The 11,496-nt window shown below is 34.6% G+C and overlaps 1 protein-coding gene across 1 annotated transcript in view; it reads right to left on the bottom strand.

Annotated features, from left to right (window-relative positions):
• Positions 1 to 8,265: 8,265 nt before the first annotated feature.
• LOC114570738 (molybdopterin synthase catalytic subunit) overlaps positions 8,266 to 11,496 on the bottom strand; it is a 206,226-nt gene continuing 202,995 nt past the window's right edge. The window contains exon 3 of the mRNA XM_028601240.1: positions 8,266 to 8,421. Within this exon, the coding sequence (XP_028457041.1) occupies positions 8,303 to 8,421 (119 nt within the window). The 3' untranslated portion in view covers positions 8,266 to 8,302. The remainder of the gene's footprint in view (positions 8,422 to 11,496) is intronic.

Below are 11,496 nucleotides of genomic sequence, written 5' to 3'. Positions count from 1 at the left end.
CCCAGAGATAAGAGAGAAACAGGAGTTGTGCATGTAGAGTTCAGCAATGATTTTGATATAGTTTGTCATGAAATATAAGAATGTGATATGTTTCCCATATCAGGTAACAAATTGGATAAATAGAGGTCAATCGGAAGTACTTAGGTTTGTTCTATAGGCCTAAAAACTTTAATTTGTAATGATTTTTAGAACTACCAGACAGGTTTTGCTGTGTAACACAGGACAGTGTTAATGGCTAAACCACTGAACAGATTATTATTATTATTATTATTATATTATGTGCTGCTTTTTTTGAGTCATGAGCTTGTCATACCTCAAATAGAAGGGATACATTAGCAATAATAAATACGGGGTTTAATGAATGGGGTGTTCACATAATTTTTTAAATTTAAAAACTATTCTAAAGAAAATTTAGTTTTGTTTTGATTGACTTTCACTATTTACTGAAACACAACCCTTAAAGTAATCTAAAAGAGAACAATTACAGAAGCAGTGTTTCCTTTTTAGCACAATTTGTATGGATTTTATAGAGTTAAACCAGCATGAGGGAAAGAAATGCGGTTTTATAATTATTGATATTCATTAAAATAAGTAGACACTTTTCCAGGTGATAATATTGATAAAAGAACAAATAATGCTTGTTGGAGTTCTGTTTTGTGCCACACGGCGCCTCATTTGTGTCAGTCGGGTCCATCTCGCCCCCCTTCCAGCTGCAGGACCAGTGAAAACTGTCTGGAGGTTCGGACCAGCAGACGGACTGAGAGAAGGAGGGGGGGCGAGAGACTGTTCTGCTCTGACACATCTGACGCATTGTGAAGTTAAGTAGCACACAGACTCACATTCTGAAAATACAAGCATTATTAGGAGAAGATAATTAGAAGTACTTATTTTTACTTTTAAGATAAGTATTCAGTTGATGTGTCAGGAAATGTTTAAAGTACGTTTCATTGATCGAATCTGATTGGATTGGATTGATGAAAATTTGATAGAAATAACTTTGGCTTTAGGTAAAGTCTGACATAAAACATCTGTAAACTATTTTTGTGTAAGTGCTGAGATGGGGTTTGAAACCATGATGATTAAATGTATCAACAACTTGGAGATATGATTAAGACTAAATATCTAAATGAAAATGTTTAATGTTGATGTGACTGCTTAATGATGTACATTATGAGTAATGTACTGAGACAATGGTATACACATATTCATTTAATATTTACTCTCATATTTATATGTTTACACGAAAAGTAAAATATAATATAAGTTAAAGATAACTCTTATAAACAGTAAAAGATGATACTTTTATACCATAAAGATAATAATATATAATATACTAGTATACTTTATAAATAGAAGGGATAACAATTGAGTCAGGAAAAGCTTAGAGGAAACAAGAGCTTTAGAGAGAAGTGCACTGGATGACTGGCTCAGGTTACAGCAGGCGTGTCCAGCGAGGAGGAGTCTGACACAAGGCCTCGTGTCTCGGAGCTTTCAGCTCACCAACATAAAAACTGGAATTGACTCAAATGCCTAAAAGTTTAGAAAAAACAAGAAGTTGCCTTTCAGGCCAGTTCCTGCTGGTACCAGAGAGCTAAAAGTACTTTGGAATTAGGATAATAGGTCTCCTATTGATGGATTGTTTAGGAGTTAAGTTTAACAGTTACTTTCAAACGGAAGTCAATTATATTTGACCTACTTCTTGCTTTCATCTGAGGGAATTTCCCCACTGGGGGCTAAATAAAATCTTTCTTATGTCATATAGCTGATAAACAAACAGTTGGATTTTGATTTCAAAGACAAATTATGTAATTTTTAGGAATAACTAATTTGGATTTCAAAGACAAAAAAAGTTAGTATCAGAATTTTGTCAAATGCTTACAGATGCTATTTGTAATCTGACATATTTGGGTTAAAAAGAATTAGGATTTTTGTACACAAAACATATGTTTATGAAATATAATGTTTTATTGTCATCAAACTGCCCGACCAATATACAGGCCTACAAGTCCAACTGAAATGATTAGTTGCTAAATCAATTAATTGATTGACAGAAAAACTGCTTTGATCGTTTTCCAGTTTGAAAAAATGTGAGGACTTTTCGATATTGCTGTTTTTATTGTACCTTAAGTACATATTTTTAATGGAAAATTGGTGGTAACAGAAAATGTTTACTATAACTATCTGTATGAACCTTGTTTAATTGACTAACCCCATTTAAGCAATATTTTTGAATCAATGATGACATAGATCAAACTTTGAAAAGCAGTGTGTTTAAATGCTCCTTCTTACAGAGGCTCAAAACAGCCAAGAAGGGGACCACACACACACACACACACACACACACACACACACACACACACACACACACACACACACACACACACACACACACACACACACACACACACACACACACGAAACAATGGTAAAGATTGTTTCCAACGATTTGTCAAGTGCTTGCAACCTCTGACAATAGAAGACATGGACGACGCTATCTGCAAAAAATATATGTAATCATTAAAGTAATTTGTGTATTGTGATTAGGTTGTAATGAAAAGGGTGGAATGTAATGGCAAAATTACATTTAAGCACAATTCCTTATATTTTTATGTTTAATTCATACTTTACTTCTCTCACAAATGCTGAAAGAGTTTATCTCATTTCCCACATGCAGATTTTGATTCTAACTTTGTGAGACATCCAGTCTGGAACATTATGTGAGCTGTTAGCCTGAACCGATAAAGGTACAAGGTCACCCTAAAACTATCTCATGTTGTCCCATGCCAGTTAAGATGTAACGGGGGGTGAAAGTCGTACAGGGAGGAGGAGGTGAGATGACTCCAAGATGTCTGTAAAAAATTGTAGCGTCATACTAATCTAAGTGCATGTGTGTTGTCACTCTGAAGATGTATATAAGCCTGGTGTTCTGTTCACTCATTGGAGGAACTGACTCCACACTGGGCTGAGGCCTTTTGTGAAATCATGTTGATCCTATTTGCAAATATATCTTTTTAAAATAAAATACAAAAACCCAACTTGGTTTTAGTCTCAGTCTGTCTTATTTGTTTCAAGTTACTAAACTCTAAAATTTCCCCCCCTGCTGCAAAGGAAACTTCCATGACCAGACTCTACATGAATATAAAGTCCAACTCCAGGACCAGACTACATGAATATAAAGTCCAACTCCAGGACCAGACTACATGAATATAAAGTCCAACTCCAGGACCAGACTACATGAATATAAAGTCCAACTCCAGGACCAGACTCTACATGAATATAAAGTCCAACTCCAGGACCAGACTCTACATGAATATAAAGTCCAACTCCAGGACCAGACTACATGAATATAAAGTCCAACTCCAGGACCAGACTCTATATGAATATAAAGTCCAACTCCAGGACCAGACTACATGAATATAAAGTCCAACTCCAGGACCAGACTACATGAATATAAAGTCCAACTCCAGGACCAGACTACATGAATATAAAGTCCAACTCCAGGACCAGACTACATGAATATAAAGTCCAACTCCAGGACCAGACTACATGAATATAAAGTCCAACTCCAGGACCAGACTCTACATGAATATACAACACAGTCTCATATAAAAACGTACCCTGACTACGTTGGTCCAAATTGCAATAATGTAGACGGGTTACAATAATGGCCCTTGAATTGTATGACTGTTACATTTTTTCTGCCTTTTCTTTTCCTGATGTTCTGCGTCCAAGTCACGTGACTTTCAAGATTCCGGCCGTGAGAACAAAAAAAGATGGCTGACATTTCTCAGATTTTTAGTGAAAAAATCAATATTTTGAGTTAGTTTCTGCATAAAAATGCGTTTTGATTACATTTCTAGCGAGAAATATATATTTTATTTTCATTATATTCACTCAGTGAATGTACATAATTACTCGCTTGCTCGTTGCGAAGATCTTTCAGATATCGCCAGAATAATGTGAAACTGACACGTTTTGGTTGCTATGGATGCTGCTATCGCCTAGCATAGCTGTGGCCCCAGATTCCACCGAGGACTCCCTTGCGAGTTCGCTCAGTCTGACGGATCAAAACCCTTGCCCACTAAATGCGTTGCGTCTGAGGTTGATTTACTGATCAACACATTATTCCGTGGCACCGGGAGAAGCTAATGTTGACAAAGTTACGAGTTACGATCGGATGTTTGTCCGCTGTGTTTAATTTTGAAATCTACCGGATCCTCTGTGCATTTAACCTCCTGTGTGGTGCGATCTCATTGATGGGTTTTGACGCGTCATGGCCTCAAGAAGAAGAAAAAGAAGAAGAAGAAACGAGGGAAAAGAAGCAAGAAACGAGGGAAAAGAAGCAAGAAACGAGGGAAAAGAAGCAGGAAAATGTAAACAAGGAGGAAAAAGAAACGAGGAAAAATAACTTGACCAAGCTGAAAAATGAATCACCTTGACCCCGAAGATGCCATATTCCTGGTTGATGCGTTCCTGGATGAGTGCAAGGTAAATAACATTATCTCAGTGGTGGAAAAAGCATACTAATTACATGCTAATTACAAGGTCTAAGATCATAATAGACTCTGAGGTATACCAGGGAAGAAGTATCAAGGTGCAAAACTGAAAACACTCCAAACAAAGTGCAACTATACAGCACCTGGTTCAATGTATTTATTCAAATGCAAGCTCTAGTGTTGAGCTGAGTTCACACGTTAGAGCCAGTGAAAGATTCATTCAATATTCTGTCAAAACGTTTCACTTTCTTTTCTTTTTTTTATGTAGAAAGGATTTTCTAGATCTGTCAGTAAAATACAGGACCAATAGACAACCATTAGACACAACCATTAGACTGAATGTTTCCAATGTAATATTATAACATTGGTTTTATAATGAGATGTTTGTAGGTGGCGATAACCTTGGTGGGTGGTGGTTTATTCTTTGGCTCAATTGTTTATTTAGGTGGATCAACTTGGACACCAAAAAGGAGGGTCAAAAAAATCCACAAAGCTGTGTGTTTGGCTTGATGAGGACAAAGATGGTCAACCTCTGCCAAAAAGATGTAGAGCTGGGGAGAAACTAAAGCGAGATTCAGCCACTGGTTGGTTTTTTGTTCGTTTTTTCATCAGTAGTTGCATTCATTATTCATTGTGCAAGTTCTAAATGGATATTCATACTTTTGCAGTTTTTTCAGCAAGCGTGACACCCTCCTGTGCTCCGTCTACCAACACAACTGAAGACACTGTGACTATCGAAAATGTAGGTTATTTTTCCCTTAATACTTGTTTTCTCATTTGTTATGTGGTAATTGCCCAGATTTACCACTGCCTTCTTCCCTTTTAATTTTCAGACTCCCTCATTCAAGATGTCCGAGACCTCTTGGGAAGTGGTGCTGAACAACCTCTCCCCTCACACTGGAGGAACAGGCAAACTTCCTCTCTGGAGAATTGGACAGTGATGAGGCCCTTCATGGTGAACAATATGTTGTCATCTGAGAAGCCCGAGGAGGGGGTTTGCCATCATTGTTTGCGATGTGTAGGGACTGTTTACCACGATCACTCTACTGCACAGCCTGACCTTTCCACACATGAGGCCCTGGTGCTTCATAACAGAGCATCCATGGTGGAGGGGTTCTTCACCTGTCGCCATCCACTTCTGTTCAGCAGCATGAGGGAGGGAAATTCTCCTATCATGAAAAAGGTAGTTTTTAAGTCTCAGGTTATATAGGCTGTTTTACATTTTACACAAACACTGGTTTACTCCAAGAAACATGCTGGATGAAGTTTTGTTTGATAGAAACAACACCCTCACTGTTGAGGTTTTGGTTTCATTTACTCTAATATGTAAACTAATTCTGCTTTTTAGATTGAATGTTACCAATTGTTCCTCCTTGCTGCCACTGCTCCACCGGGCAAACAAGCTTTTCCAAGGGAAAGCCAGTTATTTTAATTGGAATGAATGGTTAAAAAAAAAGTTTTTTATTTCTTCATATTGTGTTTTTTTTTTTCTTGTGAACAAAAGATAATTGTTTTTCTCTGAAATTTCAGGAAGATACAACCTCTTCCTTCCATCAGTAAACTGCTGCTGTGGAAAAACCTTGCCAGTGACCATAAGTGATCTGGTTGAAAGTGGTTACTGGCCAGCCACTGTCGATTTTCAGACCTTGTTCACCACGTATGAGGATCTAAAAATAACTGCCCCAGGGATGTCAAGACAAGCTTTTGTCAGCATGCTCGAGGGTCGAACAAAACTCTTCGGGGGAGTGAGTGGATTCACCTTTTAAATAACTGATTCATTGTTAGGACTTGTTCTTCCAAAGATCCCCAAAGATTCAGCACACATTTCTTGACAGAGCCCTTTTTTCGTCATGACAATGGTCTGAAGCCCACCTTCGAAACAGTTACTTACTGTTTTGTTTTTTAACTTTTGCTCTCAGAGTGGTAAGATATGTGGGGACACTATGCAGAGGGCCTTCCTCGAATGGGCCTGTGCCAAATTTGAGGTTGACAAGCTGTCTCAGGTCCAGCATTTCCAGTGCCCTGCATGCACAGCCTCCATGTTGGCAGTTGCAGTGAAGCAGTAAAGTATAGTGTGTATAGTGTGTGTATAGTGTGTGTAGTGTGTAGTAGAGTGTGTGTGTAGTATAGTGTGTGTAGTATAGTGTGTGTAGTGTGTAGTATAGTGTGTATAGTGTGTGTATAGTGTGTGTAGTGTGTAGTAGAGTGTGTGTGTGTGTAGTGTGTAGTAGAGTGTGTGTGTGTAGTGTGTAGTATAATGTGTGTAGTATAGTGTGTATAGTGTGTGTATAGTGTGTGTGTGTAGTGTGTGTAGTGTGTAGTAGAGTGTGTGTGTGTGTAGTGTGTAGTATAATGTGTGTAGTATAGTGTGTGTATAGTGTGTGTACCTTCTTCCAGACAGGAATTTGGGCCTTCAGCTGAGTGATGCAGTGTGTGTGTGTAGTGTGTATAATAGTGTGTGTAGTGTGTAGTATAGTGTGTGTAGTATAGTGTGTGTAGTGTGTAGTATAGTGTGTATAGTGTGTGTATAGTGTGTGTAGTGTGTAGTAGAGTGTGTGTGTGTAGTGTGTAGTATAATATGTGTAGTATAGTGTGTATAGTGTGTGTGTAGTGTGTGTAGTGTGTAGTAGAGTGTGTGTGTGTAGTGTGTAGTATAATGTGTGTAGTATAGTGTGTGTATAGTGTGTGTACCTTCTTCCAGACAGGAATTTGGGCCTTCAGCTGAGTGATGCAATGTGTGTGTAGTGTGTATAATAGTGTGTGTAGTGTGTAGTATAGTGTGTGTAGTATAGTGTGTGTAGTGTGTAGTATAGTGTGTATAGTGTGTGTAGTGTGTATAATAGTATGTGTAGTGTGTATAATAGTGTGTGTAGTGTGTAGTATAGTGTGTGTAGTGTGTAGTATAGTGTGTGTGTGTGTGTAGTATAGTGTGTATAGTGTAGTGTAGTGTGTATAGTGTGTGTGTGTGTGTGTGTGTGTGTGTGTGTGTGTGTGTGTGTGTGTGTGTGTGTGTGTGTGTGTGTGTCTGTGTGTGTGTGTGTGTGTGTGTGTGTGTGTCTGTCTGTGTGTGTGTGTGTGTGTGTGTGTGTGTGTGTGTGTGTGTGTCTGTGTGTGTGTGTGTGTGTGTGTGTGTGTGTCTGTGTGTGTGTGTGTGTCTGTGTCTCTGTGTGTCTGTCTGTGTGTGTGTGTGTGTGTGTGTGTGTGTGTGTGTGTGTGTGTGTGTGTGTGTGTGTGTGTGTGTGTGTGTGTGTGTGTGTGTGTGTGTGTGTCTGTGTGTGTGTGTGTGTGTGTGTGTGTGTGTGTGTGTGTGTGTGTGTGTGTGTGTGTGTGTGTGTGTGTGTGTGTGTGTGTGTGTGTGTGTGTGTGTGTGTGTGTGTCTGTGTGTGTGTGTGTGTGTGTGTGTGTGTGTGTGTGTGTGTGTGTGTGTGTGTGTGTGTGTGTGTGTGTGTGTGTGTGTGTGTGTGTGTGTGTGTGTGTGTGTCTGTGTGTGTCTGTGTGTGTCTGTCTGTGTGTGTGTGTGTGTGTGTGTGTGTGTGTGTGTCTGTGTGTGTGTGTGTGTGTGTGTGTGTGTGTGTGTGTGTGTGTGTGTGTGTGTTTCTGTCAAACAACGTGTGTGAGTGTTTGAGACACAGTGATTATTCTCCGTCAAAGTGACCTCAGAATGAATTAGCTTATTGTTATAAAAGGCTAGCTGCTTGGTAGCATCAGAGTCTCCCCGTAGGAGGGAGGTACAACACGGTAACCATAGCAACACGCTCTGAGTCTCACCCGAGCCGGTGGTGAACACAGACGTGCGTCACGGTTGGCTAGCGCTCTCTGATGTCATCACACAGCTTCCTGAACTCTGATTGGGCCATGGGCTCGTACGCCTCGTACTCTAGACCAATCACCTTCCTGCCCCCGACCTCGTCCTCCCGGGTCGTACCTGAACACATTTATACACAAATAATACACAACTTAATACACGCATTTATACACAAATAATACACAACTTAATACACACATTTATACACAAATAATACACAACTTAATACACACATTTATACACAAATAATACACAACTTAACACACACACTTATACACAAATAATACACAACTTAACACACACACTTATACACAAATAATACACAACTTAACACACACACTTATACACAAATAATACACAACTTAATACACACATTTATACACAAATAATACACAACTTAATACACACATTTATACACAAATAATACACAACTTAATACACACATTTATACACAAATAATACACAACTTAATACACACATTTATACATAAATAATACACAACTTAACATAACACATATATAATATACACAAATATATACAACTTAACACACATTTATACATAAATAATACACAACTTAATACACACATATATAATAAATAATAACACAACTTATTACACATTTATATACATAATAATACACAACTTATATACACATTTTTATATATAAATAATAAATAACTTAATAACTTATATACACACATTTATACACAAAATAATACAATTACTTAATACACACATTTATACATAAATAATACAATTTTTATAAACACACACACACACACACACACAAATAAACACACACACACACAGACATACATAAATACATACATGTAATTAATACTGTGTATAATATATATATATAGTATAGTGTAATTAAGCTGTGTATAACATATATATAGTATAATGTAATTAAGCTGTGTATAACATATATATATAGTAAATAATTAAATATGTATAACAAACATATATATATATATATAGTATAGTGTAATTAAGCATTTATACACAAATAATACACAACTTAATACACACATTTATACACAAATAATACACAACTTAATACACACATTTATACACAAATAATACACAACTTAATACACACATTTATACATAAATAATACACAACTTAATACACACATTTATACACAAATAATACACAACTTAATACACACATTTATACATAAATAATACACAACTTAATACACAAATACACAAATACACAACTTAATACACACATTTATACATAAATAATACACAACTTAATACACGCATTTATACACAAATAATACACAACTTAATACACGCATTTATACACGCATTTATACACAAATAATACACAACTTAATACACGCATTTATACACAAATAATACACAACTTAATACACGCATTTATACACAAATAATACACAACTTAATACACGCATTTATACACAAATAATACACAACTTAATACACGCATTTATACACAAATAATACACAACTTAACACACGCATTTATACACAAATAATACAACTTAATACACGCATTTATACACAACTCACACACACACACACACACACACAAACACACACACACACACACACACACACAGACATGTAATTAAGCTGTGTATAACATATATATAGTATAGTGTAATTAAGCTGTGTATAACATATATATATATAACATATATATAGTAATTAATTAAGCTGTGTATAACATATATATAGTATAGTGTAATTAAGCTGTGTATAACATATATAAAATATATATATAGTATAGTGTAATTAAGCTGTGTATAACATATATATAGTATAGTGTAATTAAGCTGTGTATAACATATATATATAGTATACACAATTAAACTATGTATAATATATATATATATATGTATTAAGCTATAGTATATATATAGTATAGTGTAATTAAGCTGTGTATAACATATATATAGTATAGTGTAATTAAGCTGTGTATAATATATATATAGTATAGTGTAATTAAGCTGTGTATAACGTATATATATAGTATAGTGTAATTAAGCTGTGTATATATAGTGTAATTAAACTGTGTATAACGTATATATAGTATAGTGTAATTAAGCTGTGTATAACGTATATATATAGTATAGTGTAATTAAGCTGTGTATAACGTATATATATAGTATAGTGTAATTAAACTGTGTATAACATATATATAGTATAGTGTAATTAAACTGTGTATAACATATATATAGTATAGTGTAATTAAGCTGTGTATATGTAGTGTAATTAAACTGTGTATAACGTATATATAGTATAGTGTAATTAAACTGTGTATAACATATATATAGTATAGTGTAATTAAGCTGTGTATAATATATATATATAGTATAGTGTAATTAAGCTGTGTATAATATATATATATATAGTATAGTGTAATTAAGCTGTGTATAATATATATATAGTATAGTGTAATTAAACTGTGTATAATATATATATAGTATAGTGTAATTAAGCTGTGTATAATATATATATATAGTATAGTGTAATTAAACTGTGTATAACGTATATATAGTATAGTGTAATTAAGCTGTGTATAATATATATATATAGTATAGTGTAATTAAATAAATATATATATATAGTATAGTGTAATTAAACTGTGTATAACGATATATATAGTATAGTGTAATTAAACTGTGTATAACATTATATATATATATATAGTAATTAAGCTGTGTATAACTGTATATATATAGTATAGTGTAATTAAGCTGTGTATAATATATATATATAGTATAGTGTAATTAAGCTGTGTATAACGTATATATATAGTATAGTGTAATTAAACTGTGTATAACGTATATATAGTATAGTGTAATTAAGCTGTGTATAACATATATATATAGTATAGTGTAATTAAACTGTGTATAACGATATATAGTATAGTGTAATTAAGCTGTGTATAATATATATATATAGTATATAGTGTAATTAAGCTGTGTATAATATATATATATAGTATAGTGTAATTAAACTGTGTATAACGATATATATAGTATAGTGTAATTAAACTGTGTATAATATATATATATATAGTATAGTGTAATTAAGCTGTGTATAATATATATATATATAGTGTAATTAAGCTGTGTATAACATATATATAGTATAGTGTAATTAAGCTGTGTATAACGATATATAGTATAGTGTAATTAAACTGTAATATATATATA

The sequence above is a fragment of the Perca flavescens genome, chromosome 16, assembly GCF_004354835.1.
Source record: "Perca flavescens isolate YP-PL-M2 chromosome 16, PFLA_1.0, whole genome shotgun sequence".
NCBI classification, from domain to species: Eukaryota; Metazoa; Chordata; class Actinopteri; order Perciformes; family Percidae; genus Perca; species Perca flavescens.
Note: the sequence above shows the minus strand (reverse complement) of the source record. Positions and strands in the feature narration are given on the sequence as shown.